The sequence below is a fragment of the Eubalaena glacialis genome, chromosome 13 (genome assembly GCF_028564815.1).
Source record: "Eubalaena glacialis isolate mEubGla1 chromosome 13, mEubGla1.1.hap2.+ XY, whole genome shotgun sequence".
Classification (NCBI taxonomy): Eukaryota; Metazoa; Chordata; class Mammalia; order Artiodactyla; family Balaenidae; genus Eubalaena; species Eubalaena glacialis.
Genome location: NC_083728.1, coordinates 56,157,779 through 56,180,891, shown reverse-complemented (window position 1 = coordinate 56,180,891; position 23,113 = coordinate 56,157,779). Strand labels below are relative to the sequence as shown.

The 23,113-nt window shown below is 64.5% G+C and overlaps 2 protein-coding genes across 7 annotated transcripts; both read right to left on the bottom strand.

The window, feature by feature from the left end:
* Positions 1-811: 811 nt before the first annotated feature.
* Positions 812-6,463, bottom strand: RHOT2 (ras homolog family member T2). 5 transcript variants are annotated; one of them, XM_061209511.1, is made up of 19 exons: positions 6,316-6,442; positions 6,138-6,196; positions 5,958-6,039; positions 5,832-5,875; positions 4,866-4,919; positions 4,321-4,373; positions 4,133-4,241; positions 3,936-4,037; positions 3,765-3,863; positions 3,528-3,636; positions 3,313-3,433; positions 3,025-3,109; positions 2,806-2,948; positions 2,625-2,725; positions 2,409-2,539; positions 2,235-2,315; positions 2,000-2,122; positions 1,706-1,908; positions 812-1,422 (listed from the first exon to the last, which is right to left on the bottom strand). In XM_061209511.1, exons 1-19 carry the CDS (start codon positions 6,350-6,352, stop codon positions 1,296-1,298), a joined length of 1,863 nt encoding a protein of 620 aa, XP_061065494.1. In that variant the 5' UTR covers positions 6,353-6,442; the 3' UTR covers positions 812-1,295. The 5 variants fall into 5 exon arrangements, with proteins under 5 accessions (XP_061065494.1, XP_061065496.1, XP_061065497.1 ...); XM_061209513.1 differs by having other exon boundaries at positions 1,331-1,908; positions 6,316-6,463; XM_061209514.1 differs by having other exon boundaries at positions 1,331-1,908; positions 6,312-6,345.
* A 114-nt stretch (positions 6,464-6,577) lies between these two features.
* On the bottom strand, positions 6,578-22,753 carry WDR90 (WD repeat domain 90). Of its 2 annotated transcripts, none has more exons than XM_061209510.1 (44): positions 22,724-22,753; positions 22,406-22,539; positions 22,100-22,276; positions 21,904-22,012; positions 21,528-21,689; positions 21,155-21,269; positions 20,980-21,047; positions 20,503-20,606; positions 20,207-20,425; positions 20,006-20,068; positions 19,678-19,746; positions 18,924-19,034; positions 18,708-18,853; positions 18,580-18,637; positions 18,016-18,134; positions 17,780-17,923; positions 17,547-17,677; positions 17,359-17,475; positions 16,794-17,029; positions 16,448-16,587; positions 16,111-16,295; positions 15,456-15,586; positions 15,006-15,167; positions 14,678-14,806; positions 14,366-14,496; positions 14,238-14,278; positions 13,915-14,046; positions 13,602-13,769; positions 13,428-13,517; positions 13,201-13,298; positions 12,525-12,627; positions 12,176-12,297; positions 11,844-12,003; positions 11,556-11,746; positions 11,299-11,467; positions 11,047-11,158; positions 10,722-10,893; positions 8,621-8,743; positions 8,293-8,467; positions 8,054-8,184; positions 7,802-7,945; positions 7,613-7,732; positions 7,423-7,507; positions 6,578-7,131 (listed from the first exon to the last, which is right to left on the bottom strand). In XM_061209510.1, exons 1-44 carry the CDS (start codon positions 22,731-22,733, stop codon positions 6,974-6,976), a joined length of 5,664 nt encoding a protein of 1,887 aa, XP_061065493.1. In that variant the 5' UTR covers positions 22,734-22,753; the 3' UTR covers positions 6,578-6,973. The 2 variants fall into 2 exon arrangements, with proteins under 2 accessions (XP_061065493.1, XP_061065492.1); XM_061209509.1 differs by having other exon boundaries at positions 13,108-13,298; positions 16,111-16,241.
* Positions 22,754-23,113: the final 360 nt, after the last annotated feature.

Below are 23,113 nucleotides of genomic sequence, written 5' to 3'. Positions count from 1 at the left end.
TCAGGTCACTGGAGCTGGGGGGCCAGCGGGATGTTTGAGACAACTTCAGAGTGTGACCCCCAGCCCCTATTGGGTCAGGCCTGAGCATCCCCTGCCGAGAAGGCAGCTCCCCCGCCTCTAGAAACAGCTTGTCAGGGCTGGGGGAGGGGCCCTGGCCTAAAGGCCTGCCTTGCACAGAATGATTAATTACAGGAAGTAGAGGGGGTACTTGTGTGGCCAAGGTCCTCCACCCAAGCACACCACATACTGCCTCTGCTCCACGCCCAGAATGCATGCCAGAGTGAGCACCTGAACTCCAAGCTGAGCCCCCTCCTCAGCCCAAGAAAGGTTCTCTGTCCCCTTGTCCTTAGGCTGGAGCTCTGGCTGTCTCCTGCCCAGTGGGAGGGGCAGAGGCCTCTGGGTGGGATGTGAGAAACAGGGCAGCTCCCCTAGACCAGAGCCACCTCGCACACCAGGACATTTCAGCACATCCCAGAACCCCAGATCCTCAGCACACCTCAGCCAACCTGACAGGATGCTGAGGCTTGGGTAGTGGATACACCTGGCTGTGGGGAGGGGTCACATCAGGGGGTCCTCAGGTATCAGGTCCCCTCCAGCCTCTCACCCTCAGGCCAGCATGGACCTCAATGGACCTAAAGGCTCTGAGGCTGCGGCTGGGCCATAATTGGTCCTTACCCTGGCCTGAGACCCCAGGATGGTGACCCAGAGAGGAGGCGAGGGGGTCAGGAGTAACATTCCCAGCCCACACCCAGACCAAGGACACGTTTTAGTTAATTCAAGAAGTCATCCTCAGAAAGCAGGACCCAATATGGAAAAGACACAAGTGAAGTTTAATCAGGAAACCCAATCTCATACGTCTTCTGGGAGAGGCACAGCCCTGGACCTGTCTTCAGATTGGGGGGTGGGGGCGCGCACAATGGTCCAGCCATTTCTTGCCTCCATGCCCCTGCTTTTGGCCCAAAGCTCTGCCTTCTTACCCCCTTCATACCCTCTGGCCACATGGGACCAAGAAGGAGGAGTGGAGCCCTGAGAATTCGGGTCTGGGGTCACTGACTTCCTCACCCACACCTCCCGGTCCCTCCAACACATGATGCCCACAGAAGAGGGTCATGCCCGGCACCTGCAGCAAGGCCGGACACAGGCTGCTGGGAGCTGGGGCCACCCTCGGGGCTGAGGCAGGGGTGGGGCAGCAGGTAGACTGTCCTCAGGAGGAAAGTTGAGAGGGTCTCCATCCCCCCCCCCAAGCAAGTGGCCCCACACCAGCACCCTGAGATCAGACTGCGGGGTCCAGGGCCTCATCGGCTCTTCACCAGGACCCTGTAGAGTGAGAAGCTGAGAATGGCAGCGACGGCAGCCCCGACGGCCCCCAGCGCCACCCGGAGCCAGAAGGAGGTGGCGTGCAGCTCCCCGTGGACAAGGTGTCTGCAGGAGAGAGGGGAGTCTTGCTGCTGTACCCCCACCTCCGTCTCCTACAAAGTCCCAGAGCCCCACTCAGCTGCTCCGTGTCAGTGCCCAGCATGGCAGGACCCCCCAGATGAGAGGGCAGCTTGTGAGGCCAGGCCCCGAGGGCCCCGCCTGGGCATCGGCACGGGCACCAAGGCCCACCCTGCAACCTTGACTGACTCCAGTCCTGACACCACAGCTGTGCCACTCTCCTGGGACAGGGAGGGGTCTCCCACACAGGGGCTTCGATCCTGGTACCCACGGGAAGGCGGCCATGGTGGCAAGCCGGGTGAAGATGGCCGCGCGGGGCTCGGCTGGGCCGGCACAAGAGAACAGGGCGGGGGCGGGCAGCCGGTGCCTACGGCAGAACTCAGTCGGAGACAGACCAGGCAGCAAGATGCCTTCGGGCAAGTCAGCCTTGGAGGAGACGAAGAGGCAGGGGGTCTGCCTGTCCATGTAGTGGCGCTGCAGGGGGAGGGGCCATGTGAGTGTGCTGGGGGACACCTGCCCACAGCCCTGCTACCCAGCAGGGCCCCCAGGGTGGGCGGGACCTTGCCTTGTAGACACTGGCGCACAGCGAGAAGGACCTGGGGTGGCTACTGTCAAACATCAAGCAGGCGATGTCACAGGTGGCGTCGGCCGAGGCGGTCAGGAGGCTGTCTGCACCCACCTCACACAGCTGAACAGAGAGGGTGGCCTCAGAGGGGCACAGGCTAGGTCTCCCAGGGCCGCGTTGGGCGGCTCCCTCAGCGTGCACGCTCTAGGCCTACCCTGGGGACCCCCGCACTCACGATCAGGTACTTCTCCTGCCCGTTGACCTGTACGGTGTCGATGGTGTAGGCAGAGGGCTCCCCGGCAGGCTCCCCAGCATCCTGGTGCAGAGGGACGCCCCTGAAGCTCGCTGTTCGGACTCTTTCCAGAACCCCTGCCCCCCAGGTCCACGCACGGCACACACGGACACTCACCCCCAGGCCACGGCCGAGGAAAGCCTGCAGGAAGGAGGACTTGCCCACTCCGTGGGCCCCCACCACCTTGCACAAGAAAACGTTTCTCTGCGTTTGTCCCTTCTCCTGGTCCAGCCTCTTCTCCCGGGTGACTGTGGGCAGGGGGCAAGGATGAACGTGAGGGAGGGGCTGCCGGGGAGGCACTGGCTGGGGGCCGGTGTGAAAGCGGGCACCCACCTGTGATGGCGTGGGCCTGGGAATCCTGCTCGCAGAGGGTGGGGAAGCCCAGGTAGCCAAGGTGCTCAAGACAGTGCTGGACGTCCAAGTAGGTCACCAGACTGGGGACGGGGAAGTGGGGATGTGGCGTTACAGCAGGGCAGAGGATGAGGCCATCTCAGTGGGTGAGGGCTGCACTTACGTCCACTGGCAGAGATACCCGTGCAGGGGCAACCGACCGGCCTCGGTGCGGACCGTGCGAGGGAGCTGGGGCCCCCAGGGAGCAGCAGGAAACACGCTGAAGAGGCTCTGCAGCTCTGCTGGCGAGAGGGCGCCATCCCGGTCCTGCAGGCAGAGGAGCTGCGGTGACATGTGCAGGCGGGAGGCCGAGGGGGGGCTCAGTGGGGCCCAGCGCCCTCACCTGGTCATGCTTCTCGAACATTCTCTGCACAAACTGGTAGCCGCGGTGGTTGAGCTCGGTGCTGCATCCGGGGGGCACACGGAGCCTGCGGGTGCCGGGATGGGGGTGGGGATGTGCACACCTCCTTGTGCTCCACAGGGCACCTCCTCCGAACACAGGCCATCCAGGCAGGCAGTGAGTCCCCCCGCCAGGGAGAGACGCCCCGATGGCCCCCAGCACAGGGTCCAGGAGCCCCAGGCCCCATCCGACACAGATGGGAGGCGAGCCCTGAGCCCGAACGCCACTCACGGTGGACAGAGGTAGTTGGCCGTCAGCTCAAGCGAGTCGCCATAGCCAAAGCGCCTCAGGATGGTCCACGTGGTCTCGTGGCGGCCTCGCTGGATGAAGAGCATGTTCAAGAAAAGGAAGCCTGCTCAAGAGAAGCAGAGAAGGGAGTAACACCAGGCACAGCCTGGCCTTGCCCCACACCCCACGCCCGGGGTAGGCAGGGCGTCGGGCCTCACCGTCCAGGGTCAGCCGGTCATCCCGCACGCCTCCTGCCACATTCTTGCTCACCACCATCTTCACGTCCTCCAGGGCCTGCGGGGCAAGAGGGTGCCCAAAGCAGGACATCTGCTTCCGAGAGAAAGTGGCCGTTAGTCAGCCAGCTGCCCTCTCCATCCGTCACAAGGGCAGCCGAGGCGTGGGGTGCGGCTGCAGCTGGGAGGGTGGGTACCGCCAGGAGACAGAAGAGGGCGCACCTGGAAAGCGTTGAGCTCCTGGTCACTGAGCACCTGGTCCATGTCCTGGTCTGAGAGCCTGAAGATGCGTGTGAGGGCCTGGGCGCACTTGGGCATCAGCTGTGGGGACAGTGGCTCAGCACCCCCACCGCTCCCTCCTGCTCGCCCTCCCCACCAGCGCCTTCAGCCCACCTGCTTGGCCTCAGGGTCATAGAGGGGAGCAGTGGGGTGTAGCACGGCCTTCTGTGCGTAGTAGAACAGCTCTGAGATGTTTTTCAGGTTCTTCGCCGAGCACTGGGACACGTGGGAACAGACTCAGAGGGGGAGGCAGGGAGGACCCCTGTCCTCGCCTCTGCGGTCCTGGCACCCCCGGGGCCCTGCCCGCTCACCTCCACACAGGTCTCGATCTCGGGGAACTGGCTCATGATGGGCAGCACAGCCTCCATGGAGCCCCCCGGCCGCAGGTCCGACTTGTTGCCCACCAGGATAATGGGGACCCTTGGGGGAGAGACCCACGGTCACCAGGGATCAGGGAGCTGGCGGGGCCCAGTCCCCCTCCCCGAGCCCTGCCTATTACCTGGGCCCCCTCTTGGTATCCCCATTCACCAGTGGGATCCATTTGGTTCGGATCTGAAAGGTAAGACCTGGCCATGAGAATGGGGGCCTGCCCGGCCCACAGCTCCCGTGTGGAACTCTCACTTGGCTCGAGGAGAGAGGGGGGAGATTGAGGGCCACTGAGAGTCAAAGTCACGGCCACTGGCAACAAAACCAGTGGGGAAGAGCAGCGGGCAGGTAGGACCTCATCTGATCCTAGCAGTTCCCAAACACCCACAAAGGGCCTGAGATCAGCAACTCCTCCCGCAGGCCTGAGATTCAGACGCAAGGCCATCCACGCTCTCGGCGGGAGACAGGGTCATGGGAACTCGGGGGAAGCTTTGGGGGCCCTAGCCAGGGTGGCTCCGTGAAGCTCCCCAGTGGGGCCAGCCACGGGTGCAAGTTGCCCAGAACCCGGGTCAACTGAGCGTCCGCCTGTGGTGTGTGCAGAGAACAGAGAACAGGTGGATGACCAGGCTGGGCGCCAGTGACAGAAAGCTGGGATGGACAGAGAGTTCCCTTGCTCACCTTCTCAATGGTGGCCTCCTCAGACATGTCATACACCACGCACACCACATTTGCCTGTTGGGGGCAGGGAGAGGGATTGTATGGTGGGATCTGAAGCTCCCTGCTCCACTCACAAGCTGGACAGGACAGGGCTCAGAGATGGGGGAGCCCACCCTTCCAGCTGCTCCCAGGCCGAGTCACTGGCTGTTGGCCACTCACCCCTCAGGCCAGCCCTTCCCTACCCACTTCTGCTGCAGATGCCAGGCCCCAGTACTGCAGCTCTGGTCAGCGAGTCCCCTGAGGGCTCAGGACACAGCCACCCTTAAACTTGACGCCCCAGCCTCAGCCCTTCGCTCCCTGGGCACTACAGGCAACAGCAGACAGAGGACAACAGCACAAGGGGGGGGGGGGGATGACGGCAACACAGTGGCTGTGGCCTGTACCCTTGCCCAGTGGCACCCCCAGGACACAGCAGATGCTGCAGGGGCAGCACCCCCACCAGGAGCTTGGTCCAGGCACAGGTCCTCCTGTGCAGAGGAGAGCAGAGAGCTAGCTGTGCAGCCCACAGCACTGGTCATGACACCCGGTGCAACCCAGAGGCCCAGGACAGTGGACTGGACTAAGGAGTGGGGAATGGGGGTGCTGGGCACAGAGCTGTCCAAGGGATCACTTTCAAGGACTTGGAGACTGCTCCCCAGGGTCCACCAGAAGAGGGAAGGCTAGGCACGGAGGGCTGTGGGCTGGCCAACCACGCATGCAGGAGGAAGGAATGGGCCTTCCTCCCGGCTCCCAGCAGAGTGCATCACAGGGACCCCAAAGACTCTCAGTGCTAACAAGTCACAACAGAATTAGCGAGGCTGCGGACACTCTGGGCACCTTAATCCAATCCCTCAGAGAATGAAGCCGATCAAGCCAGGGCGGCCATACCCCCAAGGCCTGAGCCCTGACCCCCATGCCCAGCACCCCCTTCCCCAGGACCCACTGTACCTTGTGAATCTCGTCCTGGAGCTCCTCGACTGTCTGCTCAGCCTCTGGGTGGAAAAAGAGACCCCACTGCAGACCTGCCGGAGACGCCCGCTCCTGGGCGCAACCGCGGGCGGGCGGCCCCTCTACCTGAGTAATCCACGATGTGGGTGGGCACCTTCTCTGGGGTGACGTCCGCGGGAATGGTGATCTCTTCTGCCCGGGGGGGGACCTGGGGCAGACGCTGCCGTGAGGACAGCCGGGAAGGGCGGAGGGCAGCGGCGCCCGGACCCGGGCCCTTCTTGGGCGCGGGGACGCGCTCGGCCTTACCTCCTCGGGGAACTCCTCGCCCACCAGCGACAGGATCAGCGACGTCTTCCCCACCTGGGCTGCGCGGGGCGGCGCGGTCAGCGCGGCGGCCAAGGTCGCGGCGCCTCTCCCCACCCCGGCCCCAAGACCCCCGACCAGGCTCGACCCCCGCCCGATCCAGGCCCAGGCGCCTACCTACCCTCGCCCAGCAGCAAGATGCGCACGTCCCGCTTCATGCTGGCCGCCGGGAGCTGCAGCCCAACCCCGGTGCAGGCCCGGCCCCCGCCCACGACCGCGGTCCCGACCCGCGCTGTAGCTGCGCCCGCACTTCCGGCCCCCACCCGCGCAGCCGCACTAGCGAGGCGGGCGGGCCAGACCGGCCTAGCTGCCCGGCGGCGCCACCGCGTGGGCGCGCCGGGCACTGCCGGCCAGGGGGCGGGGCCTTTGCCCAGTGCCGCCCCGCCCCGCAGCTCCTGCTCAGGCTCCCGCGGCTCTTGCAGGGGTCAGGATCCCTGGCAGGGAGCAGGAGGTCTGGAGGTTGGGCAGAAACTGAGCTCAGGCAGCCTGGAGTGACCAGGAGACAATGCCTCAATGCAACACCCACATTTATTTGAACTGTACAAGGTAGAAACAAAAGCCCAAAGGAAAAGAGGCAATAAGCACTTCATACATGTTCAAGGTCTTGATGATTTGCACACGCTCCTGGGCAGCCGGGTGTGGAGGCGTGAAGCCCACCCAGCCATCCTGGCCCAGCACAAGGCCCCTGGCCAACCCAGCTTCTCAGCCAAGCCTCTGACCAGGCCAGGTGCCCGGCTGACCAGCAGGGCAACACCTGACCCCGCACTCCCCACTGGCGGTCAGTGACCTGTGACTTCCCACACCAGTATCTCACTGTGGGCCGCCGTGAAGAGCAGCCGAGCAGACGGGGCAAACCTGCACAGCTGCACCGAGTCATCATGGCCAGCAAAGTCCTGCACGGCCCCCGACGCACAGTCCACCAGCCTCAGCACACGCTCTGCCGGGGGACAGCATAGGGTGGGCTGGGGCAGGTAGGGTGCCGTGGGCCCTGTGCCTGTGTCTGTATAGTTCCAGGACCCAGGGTTCCTCCAACCCACCCTGGCTCTGTCTCCAGCTGGGACCAGTGCCTCATTGGGGGAACCTGGCACCCCACCCCCCTCATTTCCTGACCCTATCTAAGACTCCCCTGGAGCAGGTGTCCTCACCCCACTTTCAGGGATGAGGGGTACGGCTCAGTGTGGGGGCACAGGTGTACCCACTGAGCCCCACTCAAAACACCAGCACTCACCAGAGAAGCCAATGGCCATAAGGTGGGCCCCAGGGGACAGGCTCATGGACACAGCAAAGAAAGGCAGTGGGATCTTCTCCATCACCTGCAAAGAGCAAGCGTGAGGCACTGGGCAGGGGTTCCCGTGGCCCCGAGACCTGCCCCTCCCCAGCCCTGGGTCCCTCAGAACCACATGGAGGGGTGCACATGCCTGCTTCTGGCGGAGGCTGTAGAAGACCACCTCATGGTGCACACCGAGGCCCGCACACACCAGCAGCGCCTCATCCCAGGGGCAGAAGGCGGCGAGGGAGGGCGGCAGGCAGCCGGGAACCTATGGAGGGCACAGCACATTGTGGCAGGGTGGGGGGCACCCCGCCCACAGGGCCACCGGGACTCTTACCTCCGTGAGGGCGGGCGCTGGGAAGCTTAGCCAGTCCACGAGCTCACAGCGGTCCTGCAGCCAGTTGGAGGCCCAAACGCTGACCTGCTGGTCCCCGCTGGCAGCCAGCCACAGGTCCACACCCTCTGCCCCGAAGTCTTCATACTGGGGGCATAAAGGCTGGTGGGTGCCGCCTGCCCTGCTCTCCCATCCCCTTCCCTGCCAGCACCCTCGGCTCAGGCCGGACCCTGCAGGCTCACGAGGCTACTTCACCTCTCTTCTCGTGCTCTGGATGGTGCAGATCGGGGCTCCCCAATGGTCACTCAGCACACGGAAGGTCATCCCCGTGCGAGGGCGACTCACAGCCACGAGCCCATCCTTGTCTCCGGAGAGGATGGTCTGACCTGGGCGAGGCAGAGACCACGCTGTTACTTGTGAGCCCCTAGCCCTCAGCCCAAAGGTGTGACCTGGGCCAGGCAGAAGCCGTGCTGTCACCATGAGCCCGGCCTCACCGTCAGCAGAGAAGGCGATGGCCGTCAGTGCAGCCGAGTGGGGATGCATCTTGAGCTCCATCGCTATGCGGGGGATGCTGAAGAGCCGCAGCGTGCCGTCACTGTAGCCCGCTGCCACCCACTGCTGTTCTGGGCGTTCACAGGATGGGGGGCTCCAAGACAGGCAGAGGCAGCTCTGGGGACCCACGGTGGGAAAACATCAGAACTCCCCTGGGGAGGGGGGAAGGGGCCCGGGCCCAAGGCCACAGACAGACACCAAGGCTGGAGGGAGGACGAGGCTGCCGGAGCCCCGGGCGTGCACCCCAGCCCCAGGCGCCCCCCCGAGTACCTGGCTGAGCACCTGGAACTGGATCAGCAGCTCCATGCTGGCCACGCTCCACACCCTCACGCTCCCATCGTCACTGCACGTGGCACAGTGGGACTCGCTGGGGCTGAAGACCACCTCGTTCACCTGTGAGGAGCCACCACCTTACCTGAGGCTCATGGCCCTCAAGCAGAGAGGGAACACAGCATGGCCAGGTCATTCATGAGAGCATCGATCTCCCCCTCGAGCCTACCTGGCCCCGGCCCCCCATGTGGCACAAAGAAACTGTCCTGACCTCCCTCCCTCCCAAGTGTCCCCGCACTAGACCTGGGTGGAATCCAAATTGCAAGAAGCCCACCAGTCAGTTGAACTTGACCATCCACTTGCTGGGACGTCACAGAAGGAACTGTCCTGACAGAACCTAGAACACGGGACTCCCAGGGGGCCACTCCTGGGCCTCATCACAGCAGGGGGGGTGGGGCTGAGATTGTAGTGTGTGTGTGTGTGTGTGTGTGTGTCATGTGTATCGAGGGAGAAAGCAGTTGTGTGATTACACAGAGTCAGGATCTCTGGTGTAAAAAAAAGGAGACAGGCCGTGCACCAATGAGGTAAAAAAAATAGCTGAGTCCTGAATGTGAATTTCAAGCGTAAGTATAAACTCCTGATGCATTTTATCTTAGAAAAATAATAATTTAGGTCTGTTTGGCTGAGACGTGATGGGCCCCTCTGGGCCTCAGACCGTGACCTCTAAGCCCATTTCCCACTGGAGGGGCCACAGGCTCTGGAACAGCCAAGTCCGGTCTTGGGCGGAGTTGCAGAGGGAGAGGCTGGAGCACCTGTGGTCCACAGAAGAGGGGGGACCACCAGTGACCACCAGCTCAGGTCAAGAACTCAGCACCCTCAAGCTCATGCCCTGGTGGGTGGATAAACTCATCCTATCTGTACCACAGAAGCGTATTTAGCAGTAAATAGGAGTGAAGCACTGACCCTCGCTACAACTCGGATGGACTTTGAAAACACGATGCTCAGTGAGAGAAGCAGATAGAAAGCACCACAGAGTGTGTTTCTGCTCACAGGGACCATCCAGAACAGGCAAACTGACGGAGACAGAGTCAGTGAGCGCCTGCCAGGGGCTGGGCGGTGAGTGCTTAATGGGTGGGGGGTTTCCTTCCGGGATGAAAGTGACTGCGGTGATGGTTGTACAGTTCTGCAAATGTTTCAAAAACTATTGACGTTACATGGGTGTGTGGCCCACAGATTATACCTCAACATAAAGCCATTACCAAAGAAAAAGGAAACATGTAACCCTCACTACCTCACACAAGAGTTTCTTTGTTGGCTACTGTTACACCTGAACAAATGAACGTAGAATTTTTTTAAAAAAGACTCAGGAGCCAACTTGAAGACCCTGCCACCAGCCGAGGCCAGGACTCCATGAGCATCAAGAGAAAGTGACGGTGGGGAAGCCAGACCCATGTTTCCACCCACCAGCCCCTAATAGCTCTCAGAAAGTAACACATTGGCTGCTGCTGGGGAACTTGGTCCACGAGGGAGACTCATCTACCTGTGCCCTGTCCCAGCCCCGGGAAATCTGAGAGCTCTCGAGGCCACTTCCCTCCTGAAGGAACGAGGGATCTGACTACTGCCACCTGCAACTCCTGCCGCCAGACAAGGGCATCACTGGTGGGAGACACAGCGCTACCAGAAGGAAGTGACGTTGGGACTGGCTGGCCCTGACTAGACCCTGGCCCGGCTTCCAGACCCCTCGGACCCCAGGGAAGCATGTCCAACAACGGTGGTGGAAGACTCCAGGGTGGATGACCAGTTTTCTTCAACACGTAAATTACAAGAGAATAAAGTGGCGGGAAAGAGGAAGGGTCAAGAAGGCCACAGGGCCTGGGGCTGCTGCACGCGGACACGGCATGGACCCCATGCCCATGGGGAGGGGCGCGTGGTTCCGGGGGTGCAGCTGGTCCTGGGAACGCCTGGACGCTCGCAGCTGCGCTTGGGCTGGGAGCACCCTGGGGGCGGGGACGGAGGGAGCGCGTGGCAGCTGCCCGGCCTGTGCCGGGCTGGGATCCCTTCAGACATCCTCGGCAGCAAGCCGGTGGCCCAGCGGCCTCACCTTGCTCCGGTGGCCGCTGATGAGGCGGGTGCTGGTGCCCTCAGCCCAGCTGACGTACCAGAGCGTGCCCGCCGTGGTGCCCACCACACCCATGTCCATGCTTTCGTGGAAGACTGCACTCACGACGGCCCCGTCAAGGGTCAGCTCACGCTCCATAAACACAGAGCTAGACCTGGAGGGGCAGGGGGTCAAAGGGGTGGCAGCGAGAGCCGAGGGAGCCAGGTGCTTTGGCCCACGGGCCCTGGCCTTGCCCGAGCATGTCCCCTGGGGGACGGGCCCAGCTGGCAACAGAGTGCCGGCTCCCAGACACACTGTGGATGCTCACCTGGCCCCGGAGCCCTTGCGTCTCAGCTCCGGCACGGCCCCCACGGCCCATAGGCGCAGCCGCCTGGTGTTGCTGCCACTGACCAGACGCGCGCCCGAGCACAGCAGCACTCCTGGGGGACAGGAGATGCCGTGAGCCACGTCCCCAGATGCCTGGGACTCAAGATGGTGTCCACCGCCCCAGCACTGGGACTCCCAGGGAGAACCGAGCCCCAAGCTGTCAAGGGCCACAGGGGCTCCGTCAGACACCCACCGATCTCACCGTCGTCCGCGTCCCAGGCCAGGAAGCAGCGGCCGGCACACATGTCCCAAACACACACCTGGCCAGCATTGGAGCCACAGTAGAGCAGGGGTGTGGTCCCGTAGCAGAGCGAGGTCAGCTCGCACCCCCCCACCTCCTCAGGGATGGGCTCTCGGTGGACCTGGAGGAACACGAGCGCAGTGTGGGTCAGCGATGCCCTGGGGCCCAGCCAGACCCCATCCTCCAAAACCTCCTCTGAACCCTGGCACCTGGAGGCTGACGTCGCCCCCACGCTGCTGCAGGAGCCACAGGGTGACGGCACCCTGGCCCACGCAGGCGAGCTCGCCGGTGTCCCAGGGGTTGAAGGCCACGCCGTGTACTGGCTCCGGAAGGCACGTGGAGGACACAAGCTCGTAGGTGGCCGTGCTCCACAGGGCCAGGGTGCGGTCGCCATAGTCCCCTGGGGGAGATGCACAGTGACCACGTCAGCTGCCCAGGGTTCCCAGGACAGGCAGGGGAGTCCGGAGACCACTTTCCTCCGCCCCCGCCCTGCTGACCCAGCGTGACGAGGAGCCTGTCGTCTGGCGAGAAAGCCAGGGCCTGGACAGCAGTGTCGTGGTGAGAAAGGAGCTGCCGACAGAAGCCCCCCGGCACGTCCCAGACACGGATCTGGCAGCGGGAGGCAGTGCTGCTTCGGCCTGAGGCAGAGGCCAGCACCTGGCGGGCAGGCGGGTGGGTGGTCAGCAGGAAGGGTGCAGTCCACGGGCCCGTTCCCGCTCTGGGTAAAGGGCTGCTCTGGAAGCGAGAGCCAGCCGCACGCAGTTCAAGGAGCCAAGCTCCGAGGCACACCTCGGCCCTGGGCGTTCAAGGCGGGCTGCAGGACAGGCACCTGGGCATCATGGCTGAGGGCCAGCGTGGAGATCTCCTCAGGGTGGCCAAGCCAGTGCTGCTGGACACCAGAGTGCAGGTCCTCCACCACCACCAGGCGACCACACGTGTAGGCGAAGAAGCCTGTGGGGAGGGAGGAAGCGCCTGCCCCATCAGCCCCACAGCCCCAGGCACTCGTGCCCACACCCCCCAACCCCACCCCAAGGAGAACTCCTGCTCACAGCAGGAAGTGCCACCAGGAGGACACGCCCGCCCTGCAGTCCAAACCACCTGCGGGCCCCTCCCTGGGGCCTGGCCTAGGGGTGGAAAGAGCTGAGCCCGCCCTGCAGCGTCTGGGCCATGGCCCCCACCTGTGTCCGGCCTCCAGACCAGGTTGGCGCGCCCATTCCCGTTGTAACCCATGACGGCTTTCAGGTGCAGCTGCTCATCGCCGACAGCAGGGAAGGAGAGGCCCTGTGAGGAAGTGGACCCAGGACGCTGGCGCTGGCCCACCCGGCCCAGCCCCCCACCCTCAAGCTCTGCCTATCAGGCCGGGCGTGGGACTGAGCCTTGGGAGATGCATGCTCCCGGGAGGAGGCAAACGGCAGGAACATGGGCACCAAAGTCTGCACGCAGTGGCCAGCGGGGCTGGGAGCCTGGCATGCAGCATGCAGACAGGGAGGCAGGAGGAGGAGATGGGGAGGCACCTGCTGGGGGGGAGGTGAACGGGAGCCAGGACCATGGAGTGAAGCGAGTGTGTGGGCTCAGCAGGACACGCCTGGGTCCAGTCATCGTGTGACAGTGAGAACCTTAACCAGCCCGGTGAGAGCATGGGGCTCAGGGCAGAGGGGTGACCCGTGGGGCGACTGCCACCAAGGCCTGGGCTGCTGTCAGCTCTGGGAGCTGCCCCAGGGAAACGCCAGGGAGCCTGTGTCTACCGGGGAGCAGGAGTACCCCCAGACACCACAGGGCCATGCCGCCCGGACCCCTGGGCTTCCAGGATATCCATTGGCAGCAGGGGCTATGAGGACGCCCCACCCGGCCAACCTTGGCCAGCAGGGAGGCCTTGTAGCGAGCTGTGAAATGCCGATAGGAGTCCGGGCGAGTGGGGGGCTGGGCCCTGGCTCTTCCAGTGCTGTAGGCACCTGTCAGGGAAGGGAATGAGGCTGTGAACCCCAAGGGACCACACAGTGACCCTCCTTGCAGTCACCCTGCCCTGGCTGGTCAGACTCTTGGGTTCAAAGGGCACAGATGAGCCACGTCCCATCACCCACCTGGCCCAACAGGGGCCTTGGGCTCTCCATTTGCCCTGTAGGTGACCATCCCTTGTCTGCCAGGGGCAGCCGGGTCTGTCCTTAGGCCACCTGGAGTCCACGTGGTACATGCACCTGGGCCCTGGTCCAGTTATGAGTGACCCTGCCCCACCCTGCTGCCCCTCCCCTGCTTACTGGGCCAACCACGGGGGTGGGGAGGCCTGCCAAGGTCCCAGGGGCCCCCCGTGGCCCCCCAGGCCCCATCACCAGCCCTGCCAGCCTCCTTCTGCACCAGCACAGGTGGGCCTGAGGCCTGGCGGAGACCCTCAGGGCCACGGCTCTCATCTGACATGGAGAAAGCGCCTGAGGAGGGTGGGGAGACAGTGAGACGAGGGAGCAGAGCGCCCCCATGCCCTTGCCCCTCCCCCAGGCCAGGAGCAGCAAAGCATGTCAGGATGGCAGCCAGACGCACATCCCCTCCAGGCCCTCCCAGGACCCCTGCCCTCACCATCATGGTCCTTGGGGGGCCCGGCACAGATGTCCAGCCAGGGTGGGGACGCCTGGGATGGCATGGGCACCTGCTGCCGGGGAAGCCCATTGGCCCCAGACACCATGTCCTCCAGTTGTCTTGTACCCAGGCCTGAGGACGGAAGGAGCTCGGCTGAGCTCAGGGTCCGGGGAGGGCAGAGCAGGAGGCGTGCCCAGCCCCTCACCCCCAACCAGCTCTGCATCGGGACTCCCAGGAAAAGAACAGCGCTGTGCACCCACAGCATTTACAGTGCCAGCACCAGACATCACCATGGAGCCTGCCAGTGTGGTGGGACCACTCACCAGCTTCGCAGGTTGGGGGGGCCCCGGGAGAGCCTTGGACACTGCAGAGGTGACAAGAGAGATGGTCGGGTGGGGCGGAGGGGTGCAGAGGGAGGCCTGGCAGATGCATGTCGAGGGCAGGAACTTGCCTTCCTGGAGGGGACTTCTCAGAGGGGACCAGAACGTCCCAGAGAAAGATGGCGTCTCCCACACTAAGGAGTTGCTGCTGGTCGGGGGTGAAAGCCACGGCTCGCACAGGCTCTGAGTGGCCGATGTACACCTGAGGGCAGCAGTGTGGCATGTAGAGACCACTGAGGCACAGCTGGAGACACCTGGCCACCAGACTGCAGACTGACCAAGAGGACCTCGTGCAGCATCAGGCCCCAGCAGGCACGGGGGAACCTCGGGGACTGTCGTCCACCCTCCTTCCTACCCACTGTGCGCCCGCCCAGGGCACACACCTGGCAGCCAGGGCCGGCCTGTGCTGAGTAGTCCCACACCTTGATGGCCCGGTCGGCGGCCGTGAGCAGAAAACGGCCATCCCCGCTGAGAGCTAGGACAGAGCAGGCCGCAGGGGGGACACAGGACAGCTGTGAGAGAGGGTGCTTGCTGAGGGAAAAGGTCGGAGCACACAGGACCACCAGTTGGGGGAGCCCCCTTCTCACAGAACACAACCTCTAGGGAGCAGCAAGCGGCCCAGGGCCTCCCCTCCTCTGGGCACTGCGGGCACCAAGGCCGGAGCCGAGAAGGCGGGGGAGGCCAGGCCGCCAGCCGCAGTCTTGGGCTCACCTCCCGGACCAAGCGGCCCGACGTGGCATCTAGCACTGCAACCATGTTAGAGGACGTGGACACCAGCAAGTGGCCAGGGGGTGCGGGGCCAAAGCAGACGGCCACAGCTGAGTCCAGGCGGCTGCCAGCCAGGTCCAGAGTGCTGATGTCAACCCTCAGCAGCTGAGGGAGAGCAGCAAGTGTCCTCACCATGACCTCCAGCCAGAGCTCGAGCCCCAAGAGCTGGGCCCGGGCTGTGGGCAGCCTTGGGCACCCATCCGGCAGGCTGCCCACAGCTCACATGTCCTCTGTGCCATGAGGGGCGCAGGGCCCAGGTCCTTTCTGAAATGAGCATGGCCTCCCACCCAGGGAAACACGCAGCCACCAGGGTCAGGGTGCCCACGGGGTCTGTGGGCCAGACTGGCGTGGCTCCGCCCTCACTGCACACAGGGAGGGTTCCAGTTGACCCACCTCATCCAGTGAGGTTGTGTCCATGACGGTCACCGTGTACTTGGAGGGACCCACAAAGGCCAGCAGGCGGCTGTCCCCACTGACCACCAGGGCACTGGGGCTCGGGCAGGCCTCCTGGCACACCACGTTAGCTGCCGGCACATGGGGACAGGCAGTCAGCTGGGTCGGGGTGGTGGGGGGCGCACCAGAACAGACACTGGTCAGAGACCTACTGGTGCGGAAAACACCAGCCTGGGCTGGGCAGATCCCACAGCAGCCAGCCCATGGGGCCTGGATGTGAGGGCACCAAGACACCAGTGGGCACCACGGACTGCCAGGAAAGCTGGGGGCTCTCCCAGAGTGACCACCAAGTGACCATCTGGCTGGCCCGAGTTACAGTGGCCATGGGAGGGGGCCGACCCCCCTGCTGGCCTGGTGCTCAGGCTTCAGGTACTCACTTCCTCTTGGGGAAGGGTGGGCACAGACTCTCACTGACCTTCAATCTCGGGAGGCTGGTGAGTCCTAAAACCACACTTGGCTCTGGGGGTCTCAGTAGTGCGACTGTGGAACGCAGTACCACGGTCGGGGGCGCCACATACCCCCACCCCCGCAGGGACCTGACCAGGGGATGGCTGGGAGGCCAGAGCAAGGCTGGGGCTGGGCCTGGGGGCCTGACCTGCCACACGAAGGATGCGGCACCGGAGTGCGCCGCTATGGTACTGGGCCAGGGAGCCCCGAGAGCAGGAGCTGAACAGGAGGCTGCCGTCGGGGCTGGCAGCCAGGCCGGTGATGGCTCCGCGGTGACACCTGCACACACGAGACGCCGCTGCCTTGCCCCTGAGCTGCACTGTCCCAGACCTCCTGCGGAATCCCCGAGGGGCAGCAGAGGGCGGGGCTTCCTGTAGACAGCCCTCCCCTGCACTGCTCGGTCTCCCACACTCCCCAGGGAACCCACAAACCACTGGAGCTTCCACCTCGATCGTCTGTGAGGCCAGGGCCGGCTGGCCACCCACCTGTGCTCCACTAGGACCTCGGTGGCCTCCAGGCTGAAGGAGCGGACGGCCCCGCTGCTGAAGCCACAGAAGAAGGTGGGCTGGGTAGGGTGGAAGGCAACAGCACACGGGGCCTCCTCCGGAGACGCGAAGTCGTACAGCTGGAGGACGGGGCCGTGTGAGGGCGGACAGGCTGGGGCAACCAGCTGGCCGCAAGGCCCGAGAGCCAGTCTCTCTCCAAGTGCCTTGAACCTTCAGGCCCCAAACACAGGCAGAAGGACCCAGGGCCCCACCCACCGGGCCTCAGTGAGGCCTGCGGCCCTCCAGTCCCTCCCTCCTGGCTGGCTTCCCTCCTGCCACACCCCACCTGCTGCAGGGTCGCTAGGTCCCAGATGCGGACAGTGTGATCCTGGGACACAGTGGCCAGCTGTCCCCGGCGGCACTCAGTGGCAAGGGCCAACACCGGGGCGGCGTGGGAGCGCACCAGCACACTGTACTCCCGGGACAGGATGTCCAGGAAACCCAGGTGGCCCGAGGAGGTGGTGGACAGCACACGCAGGCCGTCAGGGCTGATGCGGACGGAGCTGATGGGGCCCTCGTGCTCTGCGGGCAGGGTGGGTTGGTGACCACCCAGGCCTGTAGTGGGGTGGGCCCGGCACCTGGGCCAACCGGGACAGGCTGACCATATCCATGCTGTGCCCGTGCCCAGCCCCCCTGCCCAGGACACTGAGAAATGCGCTTCCCTGCTGCCTGGAGCCCCATCTCCCTGTGAGCTACAACAGGCACCTCCCCTGTGACCACCCACTCCTGGGCTCAGTGACGGTGGACCCCGGCTCAGGACACAGCCCCTTGGAGCCCCATGACTGCCATCCAGCCCGGGGACACGGCCCTCCTGCGGCAACCCTGGTGGCAAGGTGATGTCGAGGCCCCACCTGCCTCCAAGAGCACAGAGGAGAAGTCCAGGGGCCAGAGGCGCAGGTAGCCGTCCTCGGAGCCCACGGCACACTTGGCCTGGGAGACGCTGAGGCTGCTGATGGCGATGCCGGGGCCTGGGTGGGGGGAGGCACGGTCAGCCCAAAGCGTCAGGGCCACTCCTCCCAGCACAGCAGGGCCCACCTACCTGAACTGAAGGCCTGCTTCTGTGGGAGGGGGCCACCGGGGGTCTGTGTGGGCAGGAGGCGGCGAGCGCGCCGCACAGCCATGCTCTGGTGGTCAATCTCCAGGATGTGGCCGCTGCGGCTGCAGACGTAGCTGCCCAGAAAGGCAAAGGTAACAGGTGAAGGCGGAGGGGCCGAGGGGCGGGGCAGGGAATGGGCGGGCCCTGGCCATTAGGGGAGGGAGGGTGGGGCTCACAGTGTGTGGCCGTCCTGGGCCTGCCTGAAGGCCAGGTCAGTGAACTCCAGCGCGTGGTGCTCCCCCAGGTCCACAGGGCAGGAGCGCAGCCCCCCACCTCGCAGCCGCCACAGCCGCACGCTGCCCCGCCCGCACGATGCCATCCTGCGAGGAGTAGGAGGTGAGCCAGGGAGGAGGGGCCAGCTCACAACTCGCTGGTCCCAGCACGGAGGGTGGGCAGGCAGGCGGCCAATCACCTGGTTTCATCGAAAAAGGCCACCTCGAATGCCTGGATGTCAACGTCGCTGTGCACCTTCGTGAGGATGATGGCCTCTCCGCCTCGCCCCACCTGGGCCGTGCCCCACACCACCACCGTCTGCAACAAGTCTGCGCTGAGCACCCAGCGCCCGCCTGGCCCCTCCCACAGAAGCAGGCGTGTTGGGCTGCAGGGGGTGGGGAAGTTGGCCCCTGCAGCCCGGAGGAACCTACATGTGCCCACCCGGGGCTTCCACAGACATGTGTGTGCAGAAAGGAGCAGAAGACACAACCACGAGTGGAGGAGAGGCCCCGGGTGAAACACCCAACTTCAGAGATGCTGGCACGTTAAACACGCCCAGCTCAGGCGTGGGGGACTTGCCACTGAAGAAGGTGAGGCCAGTCAATCAAAGGTCAGCTCCATCCACGAGGGAGTGAAACAGACATTCTGTGGCAAGTATGGCGCAGGGGTGCCCGGCGAGGCTGGGGGAGGCCTGCAGGGGACCCTTGCTGCCTGCCTGCACCCCAGGATGGGCTGCCCCACCTCCCCGGCCTGGCCCGCTTACCATCCGCCCGTGGCGGTCCTTGCCAACACCACAGAGCACCTCCCCGCTGTCAGAGAAGCTGCGGACGGAGAGGTGGAGGTCAGTGTTGCAGGCGCAGCCCCCACCCGCCTCGGAGACCCTGCACCCACCTGAGGGAGCAAACGGTGTGGACTGGGCTCTGGAACAGGGACAGGCACTCCCCGGTCTGGAAGTCCCAGAGACGCAGCATACTGTGGGGCTGTGCCTGGGCTGAGGCCAGCAGGGAACCGCTCCCGTCCAGCGCCAGGGCAGAGACCTGGGGGGGCAGCAGGGTGAGGGAGGGTGTGTGCCTGCAGAACAAGCCACTCCTGGGCCAGGGTGCCCACCTTGTCTGTGTGGCCAAGGAAGAGACGCTGCTCCCGGGTGTTGACACACAGGACGACGATGACCGCATGGCAAGGATACACGACGGCGGCCCCATCCCGGGTCCACAGGGCCTGTGCACAGGGGCCGGAGGCTGAGGTCACAGGCTGGTCGACTTCGTCCCCCCACCCCAGCACTCCCCCGAGTCCCACGCACAGGAGTCAATGGGATGCACGCGCCAAAAGAACAGAAAGAGCTCGGGTGCACGTGTGCATGGGCAGGGCTTCCTCTAAGCCCTGTCTGCAACACAAGAAACTTTGGGATTCAGGTGGCAAAAGGCCAGAGAGCCCACAAAGACTCGGAGTTCGTGTCCAGGAAGGCCTGGCGAGCACATAGCCTCCTCTCCTGCTGCTGTCCCTGCAGGGTCCCACAAGTCTCGCCCATACCCGGCCCCACTTGGCTGGACGACACGCATCAAAGCTTTAAAGGGTGAGCAAGGGCTCTCAGGTCTCTGGAAGCTTGAGCGATTGGACCAGCACCGACCCGGCTGGTGTTCACGACACAAAGGGACGCCTGCGACAGGATGTCATCACGTCAAGGAAGCACCGAGCATGTGAGGATGCGGGCAGGGCTGGGCGTCCACAGCAGTGAAGGGACCCGACGCCTGGGGGAGCTCAGCTGTCCACACAGCCACCTCAGGGAAACACGGGGTGTGCCCACTGTCCCCTCTGTGTATCTGACACTTGCACGACCCAGCAAGAACAGAGAACCCCTCACCCATTTGGTGCTGTGACCCCCAAAGCCGATGACCCCTTTGAGCCTCAGGACCGGATCCGGGAGGAAGCTCTGAAACAGACAGACTCACAGTGAGACCCCGAAGTGGCGAGGCTTCTGTCCCACCAGGGCTGCCCCACACAAAGCTGGTGCCTGCCTCCCAAGAAAGCCACCTGGTTCTAGTGCCTTCTGCCAGCTGCTGGCCGGAAACCAGGATTCCAATCACATTGCTAGACCCTCCAGGTACCCCAGTCCTGCGCCTGCCTGGAGCCTGAGCGCCCCCCCACCAAACCACTGGGGCTGGGGTCAGGGCACCAGCCCCCCTCCTTACTCTTTGTTGAAAACGATCCTTGCCCAAAGCCGCCTCCTGTTGGTTCTGCTTTCTGCCAGGAGACTAGATGGGAAGGGACCATCTGCCCCACGCATGTTCCCAGTGGGCAGAGGCCCAGCAGCCCTCCACCCACACCTCGTCCACATCCCACCCCCCTCGGTGGCACAGTCCAGCCCCACCTTCCTTGGGAAAAGCACTCACTTCTTGTGGGGATGCATCCTCTGGGGCCGTGGGCTCCACAGTCGTCTGACGCGCAGACACGTGAAGGCTGTCACTGACCACGTGCTTGTCAGTGGCCTTCACCCAGGCCAAGGGCTCCTGGCTACGGCCACTGGGGCCACCCACACTACAGACCTCGGAGCGCTCACAAGACACGCTGACTTCTGGAAGGGGCCTGGGCGCAGAGGGGGCCTGGCAGGACTTCGGGAGGACAAGTGCCTGTTAGCACCCTGTGGCCACCACCCTCAGCCCCAACTCCGAGGGCACAGGGCACTCACGGCTGTGGGGCCATGCTTCTGGACCATGAGGGCCAGGCTGTCCTGAACAGGCTTGCTGAAGGCCGCTGGGTGAGGGAGAAGCTGCGGCACAGGCCCCGCTAAGACTGCAATTGAGAAGAACCCACTGAGCAGAGTGCAGACAAACTTGTGAGGACATGACCACAAGGCACTGGGCAGGGGGCAGCAGTGGGCCCTGGCCTTGCCCACTCTGCAGGAGGGAAGCCACAACAACAGCTGCAGCCCACCCTACCGTGGGCCCCGGCACCCCTTCCCAGTTGGAAAGCTTTAAGCCACCAGGCACCCTAATCGGAACCTCCCACACTGGGTCTGGGGCCTTGAGACAGCCTCCCCTCACCCTTGCAGGCATCATGCTGCTGCATTCACCTCCCCAGATGCAGCATCAGGCCCCCCTCTCCCGCCGAGCTCCATGGGCCCTTCAGGCCTGAACCTGGGTCACCGCTGGCCCCACAGGCCCACCTGCCTCAGAAGGGGAACAGCTCTTCTGAACTGCCTCGGAGGATGTTTTTGAGCTGTCGCTTGGAAACCTCGGCGGGGTGGAAGGACAGTCAGCTTCCAGGGGCGGCCCTGCCGTCCCTCCACCCGGCTGCCCTCCCTCCACCCGGCCGCCCTCAGGACAGGCAGAGCCGCTCACCGGATGTGGACATAGTGGTCGTGCCAGCTCTCCCCTTTCGGTACTGGGAATGCCATTTCTCGAGGTATGGGGGTGATGGGCAGTTTTGCACACCGGGCTTCAGCAACAGTGACAGCTACGAAGAGCAAAGTCCAGGGAAGCCCACCCAGCTCCCTCTCCCAGCCCAGACAAGACAACACCAGGTGCCAGCCAGCAGGGTACTGCCTGGCCACCAGCCCAGCCACCACCTCCCCCAGCGGCTGCCTTGGGAGCTGGGAGGCTCAAAGATGGTACAGCATGGGCATTTTCACCAAGTGCCAGGGAGGGTGTGGAGGCCAGCACACAGGGAGTTAGAGCAGGTGGGCTGCAGGCTAAGCACACCTTTAGCCCTCACCAGGATCGAAGCACAGGTCACTGGTGTAGAGGTTCCTGACCAGCAGGCTAGCACACAGCCTGATGCTCCTGAGCTGACTGTAGCGTCGGTTCAGGTAGACCAGGAGAATGTCGTGTAGGTCGAGCTGCAGGCAGGTCCACCGGGCACCAGGGGAGCCCACACCTGCCAGGTGTGCAGGACAGGAGCAAAGGTCAGAGCCTACCCCCTCACCAACCGGCCCACAGCATTCTCTGTCCTCGGCCTGTCCCCACTCTCATGGCCACAGCCACGTGCCCCTCCATCCAGGCTGTCCCTGGCCTGCCTCCCCCCTGAGCCTTCTGGCTGGCTGCCTCTCCCAGACCATCTGTGCCCCGTTCACACCTCATCTACATGTTACCTTTCCTGGGTGTCCCAGTCTCACAGATGAAAGGGAACTGAAGCCATGTGGCTGTGGACTTGAACTCCTTGAAGAAGTTGGAAAATGACACTCGGATGACCTGGCTGTCCTGTGGGTATACAGCATGGCCGTGGAGAGGAGACTGCAGCAGGAGTGCAAGGCCCCCACCGGCAGCTCCCGCTCTCCAGCTTGTAACCTCGGTACACAGGTCCAGGTGAATGACGAAATGCTTGGCGGGCAGGGGCCGAAAGAGCACGTACAGGTAGCGTCCGGTCAGCCCCAGGGACTGGGTGCTGGTTTTGGGGAGCTGGATGTAATTGCCAGCAGAGACAGGGCCCCGCACGCGGTACACGGTGCACTTGAGGGTCTTGTCCTGCAGAGAGACACGGGAGGCGTGGCGTCCCGCTCAGCCCCACGGAGCGCCAGGAGCGCTGCAGCAAAGCGGCCCAGGAGACAGAGGAGAGGCCGCCGCTCCTGCTGCCAGGCGCCCCGGCCCACTTACCGTCACAACGGCCACGTCGCCCTCCTTAGAGGACCGCTTCCACTCGTCCACCTTGAAGTGTCTGAAGACGTTGAGGAACGGCTGCTGCCACACTGGGGGACACGGGGGCGTGAGGTGCCAGACCCACCGCGAGTCTAGGGAGGGGGCCGTGGCAGGGTCTGCTAGCTCCCCAGCTGTGACAGCCAGCGCAGCGCGCGGACTGGGCTCCGGGCAAGTCTCAGCACCAACCCGTCCGCGGCGGCGCCGCATCTCGGGCCCCAGACCCCGGCACCCGGCCCCGGGCCCCCAGCCCCCGGCCCTCCCGCCGCGCGCCGCTACCTCGGGCCATGGCGCCGCCGCTCGCGCTTCCCGCCTCGGCCGCCGCGCCCCACGCAGGGCACGCAGTGCGCGCCTAGCAACGGCCGCCTGGCAACGGCGCCACTTCCGCCGTCACGGCGGCAGGGCACGTGATCGCGCTTCAGGGTCCGTGCCTGACACGTGACCGCGCGACGGGGCGGGGACTGGTGAGTGACCGCGCTGGGGGTCTGGACTCCCACCTCACCGGCTGTTTCTCGGGGCGCCCCCAAACCCTGCCCGACCACTTACTCTTCTCTGCTGTCGTGCCCCGGGGCATGAGGAGCCTCCGCCCCCAGGCCTCTGCGGCCACTGCCAAGCCGGGACCCCCTGGGGGTACTCTAGCGCCACCAGCTGTGGGATCCGGGGAGGTTC